A 24,302-nucleotide genomic window follows, 5' to 3' on the forward strand; every position below is an offset into this window, starting at 1 on the left:
TAACCATACTCATTTTTATCATCGAATACCAGGTCCATACTTAGATTTCCCCTATCGTCTCTGAGCAGTCTTTTTACAGTTAGCTTCTTCTAATCAGAATCCAAACATGACCTATTTGGTTATGTCTTTAAGTCTCTTTTATTCTATAACAATCCTCCTTCCTCACCTGACCGCTGATTTGTCACAGAAATTGAGTAATTTGTCCTGTAAAACGATGGCACTTTCCGGATTTGTCTTCTTTCTTCCCTTTGGTGTCACTTAACTTGTTTCTTTATTTCCTATAAACCGGCTTGATGAGATTTGAGTTGAATGTTGGGGCAAGAAAACTTCACACTTCCTAGTGAATCACATCATGAGGCACATAATGGCACAGTTGTGCCATTTTTCTAGGCTTCCTTTGTGGGTCCGGATGGTGTCCATGTGATTCCTCTGTTACAAAGTCAACAATCACCCTTTACTTCATGTCTTAAGCTCCCACTTATGTTCATTCCTTAAACTCTCTATCCCATTAGTTATAAAATAGTGATTAGAAATTGCTAAAAAATAATTTCTTCTGCATTTTATTAGCTGGACTATAAAGAACAACTTTCTCTCAAACACTATTTGGTTACCGCCCCCGCCCCCCCCCCCCCCGCAAAAAAAACAGTTCATACAGGAAAGGCAGAATACGATCTTTTTCTTTTCCTTTATTTTTCAAATTTCAAAGTAATACAACCTCTAATAAGAACAAGGAGGTTTCATACTATTATGAATTCAGGATTTTTATGTTTTACATTTCTTCAAAAGTAAGTTTTTAAATTGTTGCTGGGGATGGAATCCTGAAATGTGGGCATCAGCCTTCTACGATAGCATTTCTTAAGGTATGGCCACAGACCATACATGCATCAGAGTCCCCGGGGACATTATGTAAATACCCGGTCCCCGCCAAGACCTCCTGGGTTCGAGTCTTTGGGAATAAACCCTAGAATCTGCATTCCTAAAAAAACTCCTCTAGGGATTGCTAAAATAGCTATGGAATGGATAGCCTCTTGGGAGCACCTCATCAGAGTTTGGGGACAAAGCATCAAAGTGGGTACACACCTAAGCAGTTACTCCAAAATAAGAGCATGAGATTAACCACTGATAATTCAGGAGAAGGGAGGGTGGGGTAAATTAAGTCCTTGAAGAAGGGCTCGGCAAACACGAGGAGTGCTATGCAGTGCTGGCCTCCCTACACAGCTTTATCTTGGCTGAGACAGTCTGGGTTCAGACTACACCTTATAATTAGGACTCTGGGAAACTTTCATAACCCTAAATCCTGTACAGTGTGGTTCTACATGGCATTGAACTAATTCCTCCTGTGGATTCCCGTGGACCTCTGTTGTTCACACCCACAGCCTCAGATCCTACACAGCTGCTGTCCACTGGGCCCCCGAGATTCCCCCTGTGTGATTTGTGTCATCTCATCAGGGAACACAATTCCTCATCCATTAGGACATGGAGTGCCATTCATATTTGAAGTATCAATTAGCACTGTCCTCATATAGTTCTATTTTTGAGTTGCTCATCTCCTCCAGGGAACTCACTTTTAATATTTTTTTAAAGTCCCCTAGTGCCTGACATTTTAAGCAAAACATTTGTTTAGTTGGTTTTCCATAAAAGTGATGATCCATTTTTGTAATTTCATTTGCCTCGATTTATTGAATATTAAATAGCATTGTGGAATGCACTGACCCACGGGGCAGAAAATACAGATGTTTGAAAGAAGCAGCAAACTTGTCTGTCAATTGAATTTTTCTGCAGATTTGGAGACCATTAAAACACATCACTCGGCACTTTTCTGCCCTTGTATTTGGAAAGAGAGAATGGGAGTCAGGGTCCTAGAGCACAGTGGAAGTCCCAGATCTCCCTCTGAATGAAATCCCACTGTATGCCGGTGAAGCTCTGTGTTGTGCCAGTATCCTGCCAATAGAAAGGGTGTGGCAAAGGACAGGGTTGAGCGATCCTGCAGGGAACCAGAATATGCAGCCTGTATGGAGGTTCTTCCAGCTGCTGCCCATGTCTAGCATTGTTGCCTCCAGGCAGAATCCTGGGCTTCGGAGGCTATTTGATGAGGGCAGGCTTCGTAAACCCAAGTGCCTATGGGGGCCAGGAATAATGTAAAGGAGTGAAGAGACTTGGATAGAAGACTGGTGAGTTATGGAGACTTGTCTCTGCTGAAGCGGGTTACTCCATTCAATTTCTTCTGGCTGTGGCCCGGAATGTGGACCCTGAATGGCTAGGGCTTTTGACATTTTGAGAGAAGCCAATAATCTGAATTTTTATGAGAACTGTCTAGATTTCAAATGTTGGCATTAATTCAAACAGGTTTTAAACATAGCGATGATTAAAGTAAATATACCCATGGGCCACTATTTTCGGGCTTGTGATTTAGGGGATACAGTACTTTAAATTAATACCACGGTGAAATAGAAGAGAACTTATGTTTCCCAGATCAAGACGAGTAAAAGTTAAGAGTCTAAAGCCAGTTTGCTGATGCCATTAGCAGAGACTTAAACCATAAATCTTATAGGGATAAATTAGCTCTATTCTGGTCAGTGGCCAGAGGCTTGAATTTTGCAGTTGTGTGCCATTTGTCACCTAGAAGCTCTGGATGAATGCTTATGGATCAGGGCAGAGCCATGACTCAAAGTTCACACTCTAATGATTGTGGGTCAGGGGTGACCTCTTCCTACAAGAAAGCGATCATTACAGAGCTGGCCCCCCTTTTTGAATCCTCGCAGGCAAACAGAGCTGAGCATGTAGGCTGCTTTCTTAAAACCCAAAGGTCTGACTTGCAGGAAAAGAAGGTAGTGGGAATTTAGACGGAGTGCTTTCCTCTTTCGGAAGAGTGATAGCCAGACAGCGTGTTCTGCTGGGAGTAGATTTCGGTGCCAAGTTGTCTTCTACTTAGTCAGAAAGAGAAAGCATGACTATATAATTACTGCATATGGACTGTCAAAAGAAGCAACAGGTCCAAAATGGAGTCGCTAACATTAAGCCCCACCAAGACTTAATACCTTAATACTTAGTGCAGTTTTGGCCTCTCCTTGGAGTAGAATTTAAAACTCATCAGTCTGGAATTTCCTGATCAGCATTAGTGAGGTAATCTGCCTAAGACCCCCTGTTCTTCTCCCTAAGGGAAGGTGACCTTGCCTGAAACAATCCTTTTTTTTTTTTCTTTTGCAGATAACTTTCTTGTCCTGCCCTATTTGTGTGCATGAAAATGAAAGCCTTCCATTTTCTATAGCTCCTTGGAGCACCCGTCTAAGGGATGCTGCACGATTCACGAAACATTGAATAAATCCAATTAGATCTTTTAATTTCCTAGGTTGAATTTTTATTCTTTAACTGATTTGGTGGCAGGGGTGGGACTGAAGAGAACTGGCAGATTTGGGAACAAGAAACACAGGCGTGGCACCTGCAAACCCTTTGAGTTCTCCTCCTGTTTCCAAGGGCTATTGCTAAGTTCTCTGTTCTGATCTCTTTTCTCTTTGCATTGAGCTCCTGATCTAATTGACTTTCCACAGTTCTCTATTTGATTGGAAACCCCAGTCCTTGGTTCTAGCCCTTGACCCCACACTGAGACCTGTTGGTGGCAGCTGTCTGGAATCAGTCCACAGTCCTGTTCTTTGGGATCTGCTGGTTCAAATCTTTCCCCAGTTCCTAGGTTCCATACACGAAACTGTTACTGGTTACCAACCAAATTTGGACTGGGTCCAGGATCAGACTGGGTCCAATTTTGGCTAGACTGGGTCCAGTGGGAGGCCTTTCATTACACAAGGGCTAGTTGCTAATGGGAATTTCAGAAGTCAATAAAGTTGGTGGGCACAGATCCAGCATGTAAAGGTGGTTAGAGGATGTGCCACCTCAAGGACTCCTATGATAGACCCTCTTCGGTATTAGTTTGGCTCCAGGAAATACAAAGACCTAGCTAAGTTAAGAAATGGGATCCTTGGGATGCTTGGGTGGCTCGATGGGTTAAGCATCCAACTTCGGCTCAGGTCACGATCTCATGCTTTGTCAGTTTGAGCCCTGCATCCAACTCTGTGCTGACAGCTCAGAGCCGGGAGCCTGCTTCAGATTCTCCCTCTCTCTGCCCCTTCCCTGCTTGCACTCTGTCTCTTTCTCTCTCAAAAATAAACAAACATTAAAAAACAAAAAAAAAGAAGAAGAATATTTAAACAACAAAAAAAAAAAGGAAATTGGATCCTTTAGGGGCACCTAGGTGGCTCTGTCGGTTAAGCATCTGGCTCTTGATCTCGGCTCAGATCATGATCTCAGAGTCCATGAGAGACAGCCTTGCGTCAGACTCTGTGCTGACAGCATAGGGTCTGCTTGGGATTCTCTCTCTCTCTCTCTCTCTCTCTCTCTCTCTGCCACACCCCCCCCCCCAAATAAATAAACTTGAAAGAAAATAAAAGAAAGAAATGGGATCCTTTATATCCAAAGAGTTGAGGGCACCAGCTTATGGCACACCTGCTGATTTTATGTTTAAGAGCTATAATCCTAGAAGCTGCACATATGTAACAAAATGGCAAAACTTTACTAACGATAACCTAGAATTACAATGGCCACTACAGGGAACATCCCAATGAGACAAGATAGCTCACTTAAGAAACACACTTGAGAGCAAGGGATCCCAAGTTGAACAAACAGAATGGGATGCCTAATTTAATTGGTGAGCAGAAGATTTCAAAAGGCTTTAAGATTCCAAAGTAGCTTCATTAAAAGACTTTTTACAAGGGCTAATAAAAAATTGAAGACACAAGAGGCACCTTAAACAAAAAGATAAAAAGACTGATGTGACCCCCCTCATCCTTTTTTCCCTGAGAACCCACATTTCACTAATTGTCTGATCTACCCTTCCATTCTGAAGAGATTATCTGACAGTGACCTTTTAAAATAAAACTTTGCGGTTGTAGGTGAACCTCCTCAGGTACCTTTCACCCCTTGGCCAAAGACTGAACCAACGGCCATAGTTAAAGAATGTCCTTAACCTGGGGAGGAGCCCCAAAAGTTGTTTGAAGAATTTAGAGTCATTATCAGGGTCTATGACCCCAGGTGTATACAGCTCATATACATGTTGGTAGGACCTGGTAAAGGCCAAATACGGATGCAGGAAGCAAGATGGCAAGACGCCAAAGATGATATTTGAGATCTTTGGTCCACAGTGTCTCAGAGCCCAGCAAAAGCTCACAAAATAGCAGCTGAACTTTTACAAGCCACTCCTAGAGTCTTTCCTGCCCGTCCTCATTGGTCTATTATACAAACTTGCAAACAAACAAAAAAAAAAACCCGATGAATCTCTGGCAGACTTTGAAGGCTGTTTGTAGCTCTTTCTCTATGGCATTTGGGGTTCCATGCAATAAATAGGGTCACCCAACCTGTTTTGGCTGCCCTCTTTGTACATGGATTATCTCTTGAGATTAGTGGATCAATAAAGAGGCAGAAAATAGGATGGGAAGCCACTACTCTACCTGAACTCATGACTATAGCTGAGTATTTTGAAAGCACCCTGGAGCAAGATCATAAACAGAAATCCGCCAAGCTATTAGCTTTACAGCTCCAAGGCCAGAGACCCAAACAACACCTGGGTGTCTAGCACTGCACCTTCCTAGGGGTCCATTATCAAAACTCTGGTCCGAAGATTGATGTCTCAGCTGTAATCAACTGGGGCACTGGAAAAGAGATTGTCCTCAAAGGTCCCATGCAAATTCTTCTCAAATGCCCTCATACTTACCTTCAAAGGGGGGCCCGTCACAGAGTTGAAGGGACTCAGAGGGATTCTCTGCTAAACTATTACCAGAAATTCCCTTAAATAGCCAAGGGAAAACTAATGTTAAAATTAATAGGAAACCTCGCCAAGTTTTAATAGATACCGGAGTTACACGTTATACCTTAAACCCTACCCTCAAAGCAAAGAGGAGGTTTCCACAGTTGGAGGAGAGGGTGTCTAATAAAGTTCAGAGAGAATTTTTATCTCAACCAGTACAAATGATTCTGGGACCTTTTATTGACAAACATTCCTTTTTACTGTGCCAGTCAGTTCCAGATAATCTATTAGGTAGGGCTCTCCTTTCTAAACTAAAAGGGCTAATATATTTTGCCTCCAATGGAGACTTTGTCTTAGAATTTCCTGACCCACCAGAACCTGATCTTTTATGCTCCTTATAGTCTGTCCTTGACACAGGAAAGGAAGAATTCCAACAAAAGTCCCCGAATTTAATGGAGGAGCCCGAAAATCTGTGGACTACTTCTGATACTGACACTGGAAGAATAAGAAGTACAGAACCCATAATGATTCAGACAGATATAAATAAAACTGTCCCTATGTTGTCTCAATGTCCCCTCAAGCGTGAGGCCATCCAAGGCCTCACCCCACCTAATAGAAGGCCTAACTGCCCAGGGGCTAATCATTCCCTGTACCAGTTACTATAGATCTCGTCTGTTCTGAAACCCCCAACGGACAGAGAGGGCAATTCGTTCAGGATTTGAGAGCTATGAATATGATGGTCATTCCTGGTTTCCCAGTTGTTCCAAACCCGAACACCCTCATGTCCCAAGTTCCACGTGACTCTGTTCATTGCTGCTTTTGGGGCATCTCTGGAGACATCATCAGCCAGTTATCTGTTTGCCTTTACTTGAAACTATCAACACTGGACCCGGGTAGTTATGCCTGAAAGGCTCACCCAGGCCCCTTATTTCTCTCAACTAGCTTCACTGAGCTCTAAGTACCCTCCAGTTCCCCGGGAAACCGAGCCTTTTATGGTACGTAGACAAACTTTTTGCTGTGCGTGGTTACCAAAGAGGGCTCCTCTATCTATTTGCTGCAACAGTTAGCTGAAAAGGGACAGCAAGTCTCTAAGGAAAAATTACAACGATCTCTAGACATTGTTCAGTACCTAGGTCATGATCTAAGCTCTGAAGGAATTCAGCTGTCTCCAAAAAGAACTAGGCCAATTCGGGAATCGTTTAGACTTACAAGTTAAGTGACAGCTTTGTGGATTTATTGTAGACTATGGGTTCCTAATTATCCTCTTTTAACTTCTCCAACTCCGTGAACTCCCTAAAATTTCAGTCCCTGAACCCTTTGCTTGGAAAGACAAATGTGAGGAGATTTTTATAAGACTAAAACAAGCTCTGTAGGAACCGCCTGCCTCAGGGTCACCTAACTATTCAAAACACTTCACCTTATTTGTACAAGGAGGGGATAATGAAGTCCCGGGAATGCTCACGCACGGACGTAGTGGTAACGTAGGCCTGCCGCCTATGACAGCATACAGTGTGGCTCAGTTGCTCGCCCCTGTCCCAGCTGATGTGAAGCTAGAGCCACAGCTGCTAGGGGAGTGGAAGCCTGCGTGGGCCTGACCCAGGGGAACGACATCTACTTGGAAACTTCACACTTTGTCCAAAGTCTTCCTCGCTTTGCACTGACTCAACGTTTCTCTGCAAGTCGACTGACTTCCTGAGGTCCTTCTGCTTTGACCACCTAAACTACATCTTCTATGTTGCGACACCCTTAATTTGGCTATCCGATGAAGGTGAGCCCCCGGACTGGGGTCTTAGCTCCCGTTTTGTGACGCCTCGTCCTGACTTACGAGATGCCCCTTTAATCCTGATCTAATCTCACTTAATTGATGCGTCATCCCGTAGAGGCAAAAAAGGAAATTTTCAGGCAGGTCGTGCTGTTATTCCTCAGTACGACCAACCAGAAAGCAGAAACCTGTCACAAGCCAGATCCACAGAGCTCCACACCTCACCTGAGCTCGCCAGTTATCCGAAGGACAAACTGTTAATATTGATATGGAGAGCTGGTGTGCCTTTGGAGTCATCCATGATTTTAGAACGTTCTGGAGACAAAGGGATTTTTCTTGCGTCCTCCGGGACTCCGGTCAAAAATGGGCAGCCAGTAAATGATGTTCTTAGTGCTTGTTATTCTGCCATTCTCTTACCTTCTGGAATTGCTGTTATCAAAACTGAGGCTCACTCTGAAGGCACGGAGTATCGGAGCATGCCCTGGCTGGCTCTCGTGCAAAGGCAGAAGCAGCTGAGTGTACAGATTGTGGCACATGTGGAGGAAGTCCATTCTGCTTCTGTGAAAAATGGCCCGGCGTTGCCATAGTTTTGCCATCCCGATGTCCTTGTAACATGGCAGCGGTCTGCTCCTGAATCAGAGAAATGGAGATGGGTAAATGATGGCTGTAGATTAAACAAACAGTTGGAGCTAAATAAACCAAACCCCGTTTTTCGGTTTCTGTATTCCTTCGCCCACCTTAGCGCATTTAGGATGACTCAAGTTATAAACTGATATTGGTAGGGATGCTTCTGCAAGATTGCAAAAAACAGTCTACCAGCAACGCCTGGCCTGCCACGGCCATAATCCTGGCAAGATATTTTTGTCCCCGGAAGCCTCAGCCCTCCTTCCTCTGGACTCTGAACACCCGCAGCTGCTCTCCATTCAACTGCTACTTGGTACGGGTTGTCGATACGTTGTTATCGTAAGCGTGTTTTCCAGGTGTGCGGAAGCCATCCCCTGACATCGGTTGGTGACCTCACAGCGGCAAAGAAATTGTTGGAAAATGTGTTTCCCACTTGGGTTATACCTTCTATAACTCCAGTGATTGAGGCACCCACTTCACTGGGTAAACCATATGAGCCTTAATGAATACCTTGCAGACCTCTTCGGATACCACTGTCTCTATCCCCCTCAATCGTCGGGCAAGGTTGAGAGAACCAACGGATCCTCAAATGTAAAATGTCTAAACTTGCAGAAACCACTGGATTTCCATAGCCTACAGTATTGTCTTTGGTCTTGCTGACTGTTCACAGCACTCCCTTCGGGAAAATCCGTCTACACAAGATAGTCATCGGCAGACCAGTGTCTATTGGTATACAACCTTCTGCTGAAGATACACAACTTTCAGGCTAGTATGACTAGCCACAGTAAGTCTTAGGTTTGTCTTATGTTTAAGTATATCGTCAACAGATTAAAGAAGCTTTCCTGGATCCCATTTCAAGGGATCCTGTAGTTCACAGTCTAGACCCTGTTGATTATTCTAGAAATGTCATCAGAGGAAGACAACCCCATTGTTCCTCATTGGAAAGGACCTTAGCAAGTGCTCCCAATCACACACTACTGCAAAACTAGAACACACTGAGCCTTGGGTACATGTCTCACCGATAAAGAAGGTTCCACCTGACATGTGGGCAGATGATGCAGACCTACAAGCTGAATTGACAAGGAAGAGAGGTAGCTGACATGGAGGTAGACTGCCTTCACTTCACCCAAGACGCTGGATCAAGATTTTATACTTTAAACATGAAACCCTTTCTCCTTTTTCTTTTCTTTACTCTGGCATTGGCATGGAGAGACAATGCTCTCATTCGTTCCCCCCCCAGGCCATTGCTAAGGGGGGTAAACTCTCAGACTGCAACATTTGTCATGATGCAAGAGATCCTCCCTGTGACCAATTTCTCTTCAATTTCCAATGCCAATGCAAACTATGTCTGAGAAACCCCCCCCGACCACCACCACTTAGAAGTATGTACCAATTAGACATGTTTACCTATGTGAATCTTAGCACATTTGGACCCTATGTTCCCATGATTATCTAGACCAGATCTGCCCCCGGTCACCGAGAGATCTCACCAGCAGCACCCGTCTTTCTAAGGCACTTAGGATGACTATTTCAGGGTTGGAGATTCTCTTCCTACACAGGCTAAAAACCTGACTGACCCCTAGTTTAGGAGTAAATACAAGAAAATGGTTTGAGCCCTCTCCTTAACTCTTGGACACACTGTAGATTCTGTTGCTAAGATGCTAGCTGCCCAGCAAAGACCCTTATACTCTCTGGCCAAAGCTCTTCTGAGCAAGGAGGTGTCAGTGCTGTAGCCAACACAACGTGCTGTACCTGGATTAACACTCCTGTGGAGGCTGCAACTCTGTTATGTAAGATCAGTGGGCAAGCCACATGGCTTAAAAGGGGGACTTCTTCAATGGGGTCATTCTTTGATTGGTTTGGTCTTGGGGACCATGGCTCTGAAGTGCACTCCAAATGTTGGGACTTATCCTGCTTAGAGTTATAATGATCTCCCTGTATGCTTCATCCTCCTGAAAGCCTTACATGTGTGTTTGCAGCCACTAGCCACCAAGGAAACGATGTCCCTAAGATTGGGATGACAAAAGAGGAACAAAGAAAATGAGCAACTGAAAAATCGCGAGCCTGAAGTCATGACCTGTGAGTACCAGAGTCAGCAAAATCCAGGATGAATGAACATTTCGAGAACTAGAGCGGCCACTGAGAGAAGCGCTAATGCCTTAAATTTTGATCACCTCTCTCAGTGAGGCTGAGAGTTTGATCAAAAGGGGGGAACGGTTAAAAAGAAGCAACGGGCCCCAAATGGAGTCATTGGTGTTAAGCTGCACCAAGACTTCATGTCTAACCTGCCGTTTCAGCCTCTCTTGGTTTTAAACTCGGTCTGGAATTTCCTGATCAGCACTAGGGAGGTGATCCGCCTAAGATCCCCCTGCCCTTCCCCCTAAGGGAAGGTGACCTTGCCAGAAACAACCCTTCCTTTTCTTTTGGTGGGAACTTCCTTGTCCAACCCCGGTTCTGCCTATCAAAGCCTTCCATTTTATGCAAGTCCTTAGAATACCCTTCTGTTAGTTAGATGGGATGTGAATCTTAGATAAAGCCATGTAGATGTTTCAACTTACCCCACTGAATTCTGTTCTTTAACAAGATATGGTGGTCTTTTTCATGGTTAACTTAGCGCACCTAAGAAATAAATCTGAAGTTGGGGAAATCAAATTTAGTTTAAAGAGAAAGTTTAGATTTCAGAAAGTACATTCAATAAAATTCTAGGTATCCTATAAAAGGCTAAGGGTGTACGGACCAGAATTTTACTTCTGGCTCTGTCTGCAACTGAACCAGAATAGTCACAAAACAGCATACAGCATCTTTAACTATTTAAGTAGGACTCTTGAAAGTTTTGAATTCATTTGCTTGGTTCATGGAGATTTTGAAAGGTCTATTCGATGAATACAGCATTCTAAGCCAAGCAGTTGCTCACGGCCTATCTCTTTTAGGCCATCCTGATGGTAAGTGATAGGTAGGATGTGGGCGGTGTTTTACGAGGTAACAGCATCACATCCACTGCCATGCTGCTCAGGTGGCTTTGTCAGTGGCAACCTGAATCTGGCCCCCTGACTCTGTTCTCTAAAAAGGAATGGAAGAGCAGAGCCTCTTTATCCCTGATAAAGCAAGTTCAGGATGGTCGTGTGTTGTTTTCAGTGGCTGCCAACTCTCTAGAAGGACAGGACCAAAGAGGAGAATTATAGGTACTGCCCCTTGAAAGAAAACTCATTTCGGGTGCCGCATGTGAATCCCCGCCCTCCCACCAGGTGGTGGTGGCAGTGGGGTTTGTTAAAGCTATGGAAGTGATCACATATGGGCTGCTAGGGCAGGAGGGTATAATTTGGCAAAAAGACCTATGTTCCCTTTATTGAAAATAGTGTTTATGAATGGAAGGGATGTAAATGCCCCCAACAAAAGCCTGTTTTAAGTCTGATCAGACTATAGAACAAATCACCTGACTTCAAGAGTCCATACTTGGACTTCTTCCAGTCTTCTTTCGAACACATTCAATGCTATCCCCACTCAACACTTTATTGATCACCTACTATGTCCGTTACTGTTCTGAGGGATATGGCAGTGAACAAAGCAGTCAAAACCTCTTAAAAGTGATGGAGCTTATATTACTCCTTACTTTACTAAGAAGATGGGGGTTATTTCATGTTAATTTCTGCAACCTAATAGATGGATTTTCCAAAGCCCTAAGGCTTCTGATCTGTCCCTCTACCCTTCTAATAACTACCTTCATCAAGCTGCACTGCTGGGTTCACTGGCCCCTCATTTTTTGATGACAAACATACACAGGGTCTCCCCGGACTAATAGTCATGAAAAAAGGGACAAATAATATGATTGAAACTTTCCACTGTTCTCTTGCCTCCCTTAAGCTGCTGAGATCTCTCCTTATTTTATCACCAAATCTCTCTAGAAAATCTCATTTCTAAGGGAGGCTCATTTGCTTCAACTACTTTACCGCCCACTTACCTTCCAAACTCTGCCTTCCCCACACCCAATGAAGGCTGTTGGTTCTATAGAGTTCAGATCAGAACCTGGAGAAAAGAGAAAACCACCAGGAACACAGGATGGTGAGGAAACAGTTCTGACCAAGTGAGCCAAGGGTTTCAGGTAAAATAATTACCTGCTAATTATCTGAGAGCCTCTTGTTGTATGCCAGGCATTGTGCCAGGAATATTAGGTTTCTAGCGAAATACAAAAAATGACCTTTGATGAAAAGTTACAAGGAAGACGCGGCTGAGAAGACTTCCTCTGGAAGTAAGGTTTGAGCTGAGTTTTTGGGAATGGGTGGACTTGAAACCGAAAGAAGAATAATTGGCTGAGGGAGGGTAGAGGGGAGCCATGAGCCTGAGGACCTGGAAGCAGGAAATGGGAATGATGTGCTAGTTTGGTTTAAGAATTTGGCAGAGGTGGGGCAGAGCCACATTAGGAAAGTCCTTGCAAACCAGGCAGAGCCACTCATTAAAGGTACCTTTGAGCGCTTCAATCTTCTACTCCCCCATCTCTCTTTCCCTTCAAAGCCAAACGTCTTTATCTTCTCACTTCCCTTTCACTCACCACCCGGTTCCAGTATGTGTTCTCTCCTAATCATTCCCTGTAAACTGCCCTTGAGACAATTCAAAGGACTCCTGAGTAACAGGTCCTGGTGAGAGAATACGTACACGAATCCGGGCACATTACTTAACACTCTCTGAGCCTCAGTTTGCTCTAAAATGGGGATTATAATATTGCCTTCCTCAAAGGGTTGTCGGAAGGATTAAATATATCTTAAAGCCTTGCTCAAGAATTGACCATTGCTACTATTTTTATCTTCCTTGATCCCTTAGCTCTCTCTGATGCATTTGACTGTTCCCTCCATCTTGAAACACTCTTTGGCTTTTGCAATGTTGCACATTTGTTTGCTTTCCCTCTACCGCTTTAGTTTAGTTTAGTTTGTGTTAGTTTTCTTTGGGTCCTCTTCCTCCACCTGGTCCTTCCATGGTGGAGCCCTTCTTGACTTTCCCCTTGTCTATTCTCACTCTAGACACTCTCCCTACACAATTTCACCCATAAATGCATGTCCTGCATTATCTTCTATGTATTAACTACTTTTAGATGGATCTCCTCCAGTACAGACATTTCTTCTGAGCCCCGGATTTGTACTTGATATAACTATTCAGGTTTTTCATGGTTATCTGAAACTCAACACCTGTGAAACCAATGTCACTTCTTCCCAACCATCTACCCCTGAACCTTCTCCATCAGCATTCCCTACCGTTTAAAAAAAAAAAAAAAAAAAAAAAAGACATTCTTTTTCATCCTGGTTGGAAACTTGGGACCCATCTTTGACTCATCCTCATCTCTCATCCCAGTCCATCACCAAATTCAGCCGACTACCTCCCAAAAGCGTCTGCAATCTGTCCACTTTTCTGTTTTTCCACTGCTGCTACTTACGTGGACTCAGGCTACCAACAACTTTCTTGCCACAGATTTCTTTTCTTTCTATCTTTCTTTTAAAGTTTATTTTGAGAGAGAGAGAATGAGAGAGAGAGAGCGCGCACGCACATGAGCAGGGGAGGGGCAAAGAGAGAGAGGGAGAGAGAGAGATCCAAGTAGGCTGTGGGCTGTCGGCACAGAGCCCAATGCTGGGCTTGGTCTCATGAACCCTGAGATCATGACCTGAGCCAAAATCAAGAGTCAGATGCTTAACCAACTGAGCCACCCAGGTGCCCCTTGCCACAAATTTCTAAATAGCCTCACAAAGAGAGCTTTTGCTCTCCTTCGACCCTTTCTCCAGATGGTAGCCAGCTTTCTTTCAGTCAATCAAAATGTATAAGCAAATAGCAATCTAATCATGTTCCAACCTAGTTTAAAAATCCATCCATGGAGTTTTCATTTGGCACTTCAAAATAAGCCAGTTGTTCCAAAGGCTTAGGAAATCTTAACCACCCATAGATACACTCATGATCTTCGATGCACTTTCCCTCTTGTAGGACCTCTAAATTGATCTTCACTCCAAAGTTAGCTTGTCCTTATGTTATACTAATTGCATGCAAAAAGTAGCAAAGACATCCATAAACAGTGCCAATGAACACTGCATCAGAAATCAAACAGTGCAAACACTGTGACTGGCTTCTTTTATCCTAGGATCACCAGTGGCTCACAAAGCTTCTGGCACAAGGTATGTGTTTAGTAAACAGGTGTCTGATACATGGTGAAAAAGGAAAAAGGCTGCCATAAAGTTCCTCACAGAACTGAAATATAATCCACAGAAACCACTTTGGTTGCAAACTCTACAGGCAGCAAAATATTTTCCCCGTGGACAGCCAAATGTTTACTAGCATTTGCATAGCAAATGAGCTGCAATAACCTATTTGGCAATGAGGAAAAAAAGAAAGGAAAGAAAGCACCAGGCACAGTGCCTGAGGCCGGATGAGATTTTTACAAACTTGCAGACGAGCCTCCTCCCCTCCAGGAGCTTCCAGACCACTTGGAGAGAGGCAATCGCCCCCAAATTTAATATTCACTCCCTTGACTCTCCCTATGGATAAGGCATTGTGTCTTTCTTTGGGTGTAAAACGGTGAATGAAAACAGGTCTGTCTCTCAGTCTCTTTGTGTCTGATAAGGACTGGGAATTGGGCATTAATCAAATAATCACATGTGCAATAATAGCAGCTATTCTATACGGTGGTGAGTATGTGTCAGGCATATTTTTAGTAGTCTACATAAATTAATGCAGTCACAGCCTATGAAGGGTACTCTTACCATCTTCATTTTACAGAGACAGAAATTGCAGCAAAGAGAGGTGAAGAAACTTACCCAATGTCACACAGCCAATGCCATACAATGTCCAGGCAGTCTGGATTCAGGGGTCATTTTTTCTTTTAACGTTTATTTATTTATTTATTTATTTATTTTTTCAACGTTTATTCATTTTTGGGACAGGGAGAGACAGAGCATGAACGGGGGAGGGGCAGAGAGAGAGGGAGACACAGAATCGGAAACAGGCTCCAGGCTCTGAGCCATCAGCCCAGAGCCTGACGCGGGGCTTGAACTCACGGACCACAAGATCGTGACCTGGCTGAAGTCGGACGCTTAACCGACTGCGCCACCCAGGCGCCCCACCGTTTATTTATTTTTGAGACAGAGAGAGACAAAGCATGAACGGGGGAGGGTCAGAGAGAGGGAGACACAGAATCTGGAACAGGTTCCAGGCTCTGAGCTGTCAGCACAGAGCCCGACGCAGGGCTCAAACTCACGGACTGCGAGATCGTGACCTGAGCCGAAGTTGTCCGCTTAGCTGACTAAGCCACCCAGGCGCCCCAAGGGGTCATTTTTTTTTAGCCACCCATTCTACTGCCTCCATGCTGTGTGCTATACAGCAAAGACATATTTACAAATATGAGGTCCATGAAGGGAAGATGGATGGTGCTATAAGGACACGTAACAGGGCATCTCAATTTTTCTTGGCTTATCTGAAGGCTGAGTAGTGGTTGTTTTTTAAAATTTTTAAATTTTATTTTTAGATAAAGAGAGTGAGAGAGCACAAGAGGGGATAGAGGGGGAGAGGGAGAGAGAATTCCAAGCAGGCTCCAAGCTCAGTGGCAGAGCCCCATTTGGGGCTCCATCCCATGGCCCTGGGATCATGACCTGAGCCAAAATCAAGAGTGGGAGGCTCAACGGAGTGAGTGGCCCAGGCACCCCTGAGGGCTCAGTAGTGTTAACCAAGCAAAAAGGGGAAGTGGGAGAGGGAAAGACATGAAACTGGTCACAACGGAGGGGAGACTATGGAACCACCTGGATATAGTGTGGTTCATTGGTAGCGGTAGTGGGTGGGAGGAAAGGATCTGGAAGGCCTCATGGAGGAGGCAGATCTGAAGGAAGACCTTGAAATATTGGTTTAGTTTGTAGGGCAGGGAAGAAAAGGAAACATGAATTCAGATTGAACCTAATTAATTTGGGGGACAGAAAGACACTGGTTTTTAAGATTCTTTCAATTGCAAATAGCAGACACTCAATTTAAACTGGCCAAAGAAAGCAACGGCTTTACTAGCTTAAGTTGCTGAATAGTCCAGATTATAGATCTAGCAGCAGGTAGATAAACATGTTGTTAGGATCTCTCTTACATTCCTCAGTTCCATTTTTCTACGTTGGCTTCAGTCTCAGGCATGAAAATATGGAAGCTCTAGACTTTATCCTATCAGTTCAGCAAACTCAGGAAGGGGAGTACTTATTTTTCCAAAGGCCCGGGTAGACTCTCATTGGCTCCGCATATATTACATTCTCCTTGTTGAACCAATCACTGTGGCTGGGCCATGAGGTGCTCTCATTGGCCAGCCCTGGATCATGTGCTTTCCTCTGGAGCCAGGGGGCAGGGGCAGCCACACTTGAACCTTAGGTTCTGAAAATGAGAAAGTTTCCTGAAGTAGAATCTAGAAGCTGGACAGGTAAACACTGGGAATGGCACCACAAGTGATTGGCTGGAGCAGTGCTCCTCACACTTCATTTATTTAAAAAAAAAATTTTTTTTTAATGTTTATTTATTTTTGAGAGAGAGGGAGACACAGAATCTGAAGCAGGTTGCATGCTCCAAGCTGTCAGCACAGAGCCTATCGCGGGGCTCGAACTCACCAACCGGGAGATCATGACTTGAGCAGAAGTTGGACACTTAACCGACTGAGTCACCCAGGCACCCCATCTCCTTGCATTTTATATGAAGAGTCTCATTTAGTAGGTCTGGGATGGGAACCTAGAGTCTACGCTTCTTTCTAACAGCCTCCCAGGTGAGACTAGTGCTATTGGTTTATGGACCACATTTTGTGGAGCAGGGCCATACGATCTGGAGTGACTGCCTCCCTCAAATTTACTTAGACTGTTTAGGACTAGCCTGTATCCCATCCTTCCATTTGCCCACTCTCCTGTTTTAACTCCATACCTTCATATTGGCTGGCCTATATGTGAAATGCTTTTCCTCAAATTTCTCTCATTAATTTGTCAACATTTTTATGACTTTACCTCTATCACCTCCAAATGTCTCCTCGATGAGTGACGCTGAGGTTAGGATTCTTCTTCAACTGATGCCTTTTCCAATTTAGACCTGTGAACACTAACCTTGTGGCAGTATAAAAATACATTTAATTATTCATGAGTCTGACAAGATCTGCGGTGTTCATTGATCTGTTGTGTATGTAATTCACTGCCTGAGTTTCAATCTGGGTGTTTGTCTGTATTGAACACTTCAGTTTTAGGCTATAGGCTGTTAAAAGGCATGCAAAAGATCCTTGGAACTTGCTGATATAGCACTCAGTAACCAGATGATGTTCAATTCTCATTATGTCATTGGTGTTTTCAATCCTCTGGCCTTTGCAATCCACTGTGCCGATGTTGGCAGAAATAATGCCTCTAGTATGGTATAAAATTTCCATATCATTTAAGGCTTTGGATTAATGCCTTTAGAATGGAATGTCTGTGAAATTGAGTCCTGAGGCCTGAGTTTTAGCCTCAAGTGTGCTTCTTGCACGTATTTTGTGACTTCCTCCAAGCCTTCAAACCTCTTTAGGCCTTTTACCCAACTGGCCATATTGGGTGTCTTGTGGTCCTCTTCTCTCCCATGGTGCTCTGCCAGCTTTTCAGACCTGCTTCATTTGTAACGCGTGGGTGACACCATGGCGGTAGGATACTTGACCCTCTGAGTCTTATTTTACCCACCTGCAAGAGGCAATAATCATCATCTGATAGCTATGGTGGTGACTGACGGCCATGACTGCATAGAAGAAGATCATGGCTGACGGTGGTATGACGTCAAGGTTGGCTATTGCCATCATCAGGATCCGTTTGGAAACAAGATGCTGCCAGGATGACTTAACATAAGCAGGAATATTATTCTTTAAATCCACTGAAATATACAGAGCGGGGGGAGGGGGGGGGCGCCTGGGTGGCTCAGCTGGTTAAGCATCTGACTTCATCTCAGCTCAGGTCATGATGTCACCACTTCTGAGTCAAACCCCAATGTCCGGCTCTGCCCTGACAGCCTGGAACCTGCTTGGGATTCTGTCTCTCCCTCTTTTACTCTCAAAATAAACAAACAAACAAACAAACAAACAAACAAACTTAAAAGAAAAAAAAAAAAGAACTAAACAGAGCCAACAGGATCCCACAGAACTTCAGGCAGCAGTTGTCCGTGTTCTATTTCTACCTCAGGTCCTCGAGATCCCAGCCCTCAATGCTTCATCCCTGGCAGTGTAACACTACGGAAATAATGGAGGTTTGGAGGCATGATATTTTGCCAGTATGTCAGCCTTGGTTAGTAAAAAGCTACCTTCAATTGTATTCGTTTCTAATTCGATCTGTCATTAAATACATCGGTTTCAGAATTACCACGGGTTCCACCTCTGTAACTTCTCTGTTGAAAGCACTGAACTGCAACTTTGTAGAATTGTTTCACTCATTCGGAAAGCGGCTCCCCCACTATAGGCGAACAAATCTGCTAAGCGGTGTAGATCCGCATTTTGAGCCACAAGCCACGACCTTTTATGCCGGAAACCAGGCAGCACCCTCACCAAAGCCTAAAGAGGCTGCGTGCCTGAGAGGTCTGTGTTTCCTGAAGATGCGTAAAAGTTTGGTTCTCATTCTATCCGTATTCAAATCGCTCCTTGGGCAGTCTCTAGTCGTCGGCCAGAACCCAGACTTCTCTTTTGTACCTGCTAATGTCACAAATTGCCCGAGCGCGCCGTGGCTGGCCTCCGCCCAGCCCCAGATTCTTGTCCCCTCCCGGCGCCTTTTACCAGGCGGCCGGCCCGCTGCCGGCCAGGGCTTTCCAACAACCCCATGACCTGACCCCATTTACTTCTTGGGTCCCCGCCGGTGCCATCTGGCTGGAACCATGGGGAGAAACCAACAGTTGGACGTGGTCATCCCTGCCCCTGGCTTTCTCCACTCGCCCCAAATGAAAAACCCGGGGCTGTTGGGGGCGGGGGGGGGGGGGGGGCGAGCGGCAGGAAGGAAAAAGCGAAGACGGGAAACGGCCCCGGGTCCCCGCCGGCCCTCTAGGCAGCCCCCGCCTCCCCCGCCCTCGGACCGCGGGAGGCGCGGCCCCTCCAGGCGCCCAGCGCCCAAGGCGGTCCCCAGTTCCCCGCGGGCCCCGGACGGTCGCCCCCGCGCCGGAGTCAGCCTGGGGGACCCGCGAGGTGTGGTTGCTGCAGCCACGCGAGCCAGGGCCTGGCCGTGCGCTCCAGCCCAGAGAGGGGGAAGCAGGAAATGAAGAGGCCACGAGAAAGGCCGGGCCGGGTGGCCGGGGGCGCGGGCGGGCGGGGGAGCGGCGCGGGCGCGGCGGGGGCCGGGGCCGGGCGCGCGGCGGGAGCGCTCGGAGCGCGGGCTGCACGCGGCGCGCTCGGGCCGCCCCTCCTCCCCGCGCCGCCGGCCGCGGCCCAGGCTCCCTCGCTCCGCCACTCCCCGCCCCTCCGCTCTCCCTCCCGCCTCCCCGCCTTCCCCGCCCTCCCCGCCTCCTCCTCCTCCTCCCCCTCCTCCTCCTCCTCCTCCTCCCTCCCGGCCTCCCTCTCCCAGCCAAACTGCTAGCCGGACCCCAGGCCGCCTCCCCGCAGCCGCCGCCGCCGCCCCGCCGCCCGGCCTCCCCGCGAGCGCTCCACCATGGACAGTCCTGTTTTCACCTTATAAAGATGGCGGTGCGGGATCGCTGCAACCTTTAGACTAATGACTGTCCGAAACATCGCCTCCATCTGTAATATGGTGAGTGGCGGCCAGCGCCGCCTCGGGGGTCGCGCCCGAGGCGCGACGAGGCGAAGAAAGGGAAGCCCGAGCCGCACACCCGCGGGGCGCCGGGGTGGGGGCGGGGGCGGGGGGGGGGGCGCGCCGGGGTCCGTGCGGCGCGGCCAGAAGTTCCCGGCCCCTGCTCTCGGCGGGCGGGCCGCAGCCCCCGGGGCGGCCGCGGGGGAGGGGCCCGATCCCCCGCCCCCCTCCCAGCCCGGGGACCCGGGAGCTCGCCCGCTGGTGCCCGGCCGCGCCGCCGTGCCTCCGCCCTCGGGCTGCGGTGGAGGCGTCTGGGGGGGGGTTGGGGGTTGGGGGGATATGCCGGGGATCGGAGGCACCCATCCTGCCCTTGCGGTAGATAAAGCCCTGCCGGTCTCCCTGACCGCCCTCATCTCATTTTGAGTTCACTCCTTCAACTGTATTTAAAATTCACTTTGCAAAGGCAGCCGGTTGTATCTGGAGAAATCTGAAATGCAATAAAGCTGTAAAGAAGTGCATAATTGTAGGTGCAGAAGTGAACTTCTACCTGGTTGGGAAAGCACGGTAATTTGTGGTGGATGCCTCAATTTCCCCACCTGTGAAGGAGGGTCAAGGTTATTGGCGGTAACGCGTGGAGGCCCAGAGGGTGGGGCGGTCTTTGGGCCTGGAGGAGGTCTCCAGGGTTATCCTGCCAGATGCACTGCCAGACCCAGTAGAGGCTGGTGAGCAGGGGCACAGGGCAGCAAGGGGACGCCATTGGGCTCTGGTGGGGCTGGGTCCATGATGTGGTGCTCACTTCAATTTGGGTTTCTCCCTTGGCTCTCCCTACCTTTTCAGTTTCTGTGGGAACAGCCTCCAGCCCTTTGGGTGCCCAGGGTGCGTCCTGCTGGCACCCCCCACTTGTCAGAGCTTTGCAAAGCCTCAGCTTGACCCCTGGCATAAGGCATTGCCCTCCTGTGCAGGGTGAGAGACTGTGCTTTGCTTCCATTCTCCAGGGTCCCCTTCCCTTCCATCAAAGCGTCCCCCCCCCCCAAGCTGGAACATGTGTTCTTTTAATGCCAGTTGGGGGAGAACCTCCCTTGAAGCTAATAATACAGGCCCCCAAAGGGAATCTGAGAAGGCTTGATTGAGAAGCCTTGGGGTAAGGTGATCTGGCTACCCTGCCCCCGTCACACAGCTTTTTAAATTTTCTGTCCCACATTCTCCTACAAGATTAACACATGTTCAAGGAGCATTACGGAGCCCTCGTTGTTAGCTCAGGGGTGGAATCAGGACCCACTGGCCCTGGCTTCGGTTTTCAGCACCGTTGGACGTCGCTGCTGCCTTGGCCAGCAGAGCAAAGGCTGGGGCTTCCCAGAGTGATAGCTGCAAAGGTATTGGCGCAGGACCAGTTAGATGTGGTGGGTGGCCCCTGGAGCCGTTCCATTTCCTCCCTTTTCCTTACTTCTCCACGCAGAGATGGGTCTCCTGCTCCTTCCTGTCGAGTGGCATTAACGTTGCTTGGTGCAGTGAAAGGTGATGCCTTTCTTCTCGGTTACTCTCTCTGCGAAGACCAGCTCCTGAGGGGAACTGTGAAACCAGAGCAGCTCTAATACTCTCCCGTGCTTGCTGTGTGGCCTCGGGCTTACAGGGCAGTGAGGCATGGTCCCAGCCCTTGGTGGCGTTCCTCTCCTGCTTGGATGTGGTGACACCTCTCTGTATTGAAGTAGGCTGGGAACTTGAGAGCTTACATGTCCCAAGAGGAAGCCAGCCTCCAGCTTTCCTCCCTCCCCCCACCCCTCCGTGCTGCTGGGGCTTCTTGGCACACCTGGGTGGAATGTCACAACCAGTTTCCAGTAAAACTCAGGGAGGCGGACTGCAGGGAGGACGTGAGAGGTGCAGGCCAGTACTGTGTCTGGAGAGTCGACACCGTAAGTGCAAAGGTATCAGGGTTATTAGCATCATCACCCGGGTGAAATGAGGATCCGGTAATTCCTAAAAAAAGGATTTTTCCGCTCCTGTTTAGACACTGTCTTGAGCGAGTGCAAGTCCTGGCTCTAACATGTGCCCGCTTTTTGTCCTTGAACGAGTTGCTGTCTTCCTTATCTAGCAAAAGGGGATGACAGTGGCTCCTACCTCATCAGGCGTTGTATTAAATGAGCTCCTGCACTACACGGCCTGGTACCTGGCAAGTCCTCAGTGAGGGGCAGCTGCTATTATTAAGCTCTTTTTCACTATTATGGCACCTTCCAATGGTTTAAAAGACCAATGAAGATGATGCGTTCTTGGACCTGGTGGAAGCAACCACTGCTGTAAACGAGCCCCAGGATCATTTATGCAAACCAAGCCGAGAAACTGTATGGGAAGGCTGGGATGGGAGTCCTTTACCCCGCCCCTTGTAAAAGGCTGCTCAGATCACCCCTGTCCCTCCCAGCCTTCCTTCCCACGCGAAAAGGCTTGCTGATGAGGCGACTGCTGTCTTTTCACCTGGCCGCACGTACCTTTGCACTGGATCCCCCTTTAAATTCTTCACGATTATGAATTGTTTCCAGGTAGGTGTTGTCTGAATCTCTCTTCACTATTTAGCTTCTCTCTGGGGCTCTGACTGGTCTTTTCCACTCTGAACGTGGGTAGGTCCTCGCTGGTTTGAGTAGTTGTAGAAAGAGCAAGTGGCAGCTTCGTTTTGTTTTTTTTTTTTTTTAAGCAGGTCGTTTGGCATATTTTAAACAGGCTGATGTGTCTAGAAAGGGTGTTAAAAGATACCATCCATCCAGGTAAGACTTGAACAAGCCAAAACCTAGCACTGAAAAGTAGATTTGTTTCCTCTACCAGACAAGAAAGGACCCAACAGAGCAGAAACTAAACTTGGAGCAAATCCTTTATGTGATTGAGAAATGATCACCTTCTCTTTCCCCCGCACTTCTCATGCCGGTTTTAGATACGGGCGTTTTGGAGAATATCCACACCCCTTGCCCGCTGAAATTTTATCGTCTCTTGGAAGTTTCATGCTAGTTCCTATTTGTTTTCATTTTACTTCCATGTGAACTCCTGCCGTAGTGATTCTTGATCAGCTTGCTTGTGTCAGCTTCGCCACACCGCGCATCTGGTTCAGAGAGAGTAAAGCTTGTTTGGCTGGTGTGTTGTAATTTTTAAAATGTACTAGCTGCTGCCAAGCATGAGGAAATGTCCCTCGTTGATAATCCTCTGATTTTTATCCAGATCAATGGATTTAACTTCCTGTGTATTTTTATGGCTCGACGAATGAAAAGGTTTGGTGTGGGTTTTTTTTTTTTTTTCCCTGTTTTCAGTTTGAAGAGCTTGAGAAATTTTCTAAAGAGGAAGCATTTGTTAGGAGAAACCAAATGTGCCCTCTAGAAATGGGACTTGTACCGATGCAAATTGGTCTGAATCATTGAATCTTCATTTGTTGGGAGCGCTCTAAGATGTACCATAGAGAAAATGCTGTGTGTCAAATAGACTACAGTGTCGTTCGCATAAGCAGCCATTTGTTGAGGACCTGCTATGTTTGGGTTGGCATAAACTATGTGTTGGTGCTTCATGAATGAGGGGAGTCCCTATCCCCACAGAGCTCAGCAATTTCGTATTTTGTGGGCATAACATTGGTAAAGATGAAACAATTTGCGTACGGTGTGGTATCTGCACAGATGAACGTTGAACAGAATCTCAGAAGCAATACAAAGAAAAGGCTGATGAACACAGCAGGATGTTTCTTTAACGTAATTTGCATTTGACCAAAGTTGGGTTATTTTTTATTTTATAGTAGCGTAGCTTAGACCTGGCATCTGTTCCATGGCTGTCTTTTTTTAGGCATGAGTCTAAGGGTGCCTTTGGACAAGTTGTCGTATTTCTTGGGACCTTAGTCTTTCTCACCTTGTAAAACTCATACACTTTTTGGAGTTGTCCAAAGCTTCTTAGTGAACGGTATTTCTTAGAGTCTTTATAAAAAATCTCCATCTCCTAATTGGTTAGCAACCATTTGAGGACCAAACCAGCTTATTTAAAACCGTGTGGAATTTACCACATATTAGCATTTTTGTATTCATTGAACAGTCCCAGGATATTATTGGACACCATAGTGAGTGCCGTATTTGAATTGTCTTAAATAAATGAAGTTACCTTGTTATGAAGGGAAAGTAAATTGAGTAGCAATTTGGAACAGAGCTAGAGAATTTTATAGAGATCATTTTATCTTGCTAAGTCAATTGCCTGAGGCAGTATTTTGAGACTAGTTGGAAAAAATTTTTTAAACTATTCAAAAAGTATGTACATCTTATAATATGGGAGAAGACATAACTTATCTCTTCCTCTAGTACTGTTACTGTTGTTTCCCCTTCCCAAAGAGAATTGGAGACTCAGTTTAATGTATCAGCTAGGGGTCTTTAAAGTCATGTGTGAGGGTCTACTCTGA

General features: G+C 46.5%; 1 protein-coding gene and 1 long non-coding RNA gene across 4 annotated transcripts in view; one reads left to right on the top strand and one right to left on the bottom strand.

The window, feature by feature from the left end:
- Positions 1–666: 666 nt before the first annotated feature.
- Positions 667–20,000, bottom strand: LOC147582003 (uncharacterized). Of its 2 annotated transcripts, XR_015250461.1 has the most exons (3): positions 19,816–20,000; positions 12,139–12,203; positions 667–8,186 (listed from the first exon to the last, which is right to left on the bottom strand). It is a non-coding gene; the product is annotated as an uncharacterized LOC147582003 (long non-coding RNA). The 2 variants fall into 2 exon arrangements; XR_015250462.1 differs by lacking the exon at positions 12,139–12,203.
- Positions 19,657–24,302, top strand: part of USP46 (ubiquitin specific peptidase 46) — a 61,696-nt gene continuing 57,050 nt past the window's right edge. The window contains exon 1 of one of the 2 annotated variants that reach the window (XM_025921432.2): positions 19,657–19,894. In XM_025921432.2, the coding sequence (XP_025777217.2) occupies positions 19,859–19,894 (36 nt within the window). In that variant the 5' untranslated portion in view covers positions 19,657–19,858. Of the gene's footprint in view, positions 19,895–20,757; positions 22,426–24,302 lie in introns of those variants that run through there. The other variant, XM_086705076.1, reaches the window with a different exon arrangement.

The sequence above is a fragment of the Puma concolor genome, chromosome B1 (genome assembly GCF_028749965.1).
Source record: "Puma concolor isolate L17-30 chromosome B1, mPumCon1.1.hap2, whole genome shotgun sequence".
Classification (NCBI taxonomy): Eukaryota; Metazoa; Chordata; class Mammalia; order Carnivora; family Felidae; genus Puma; species Puma concolor.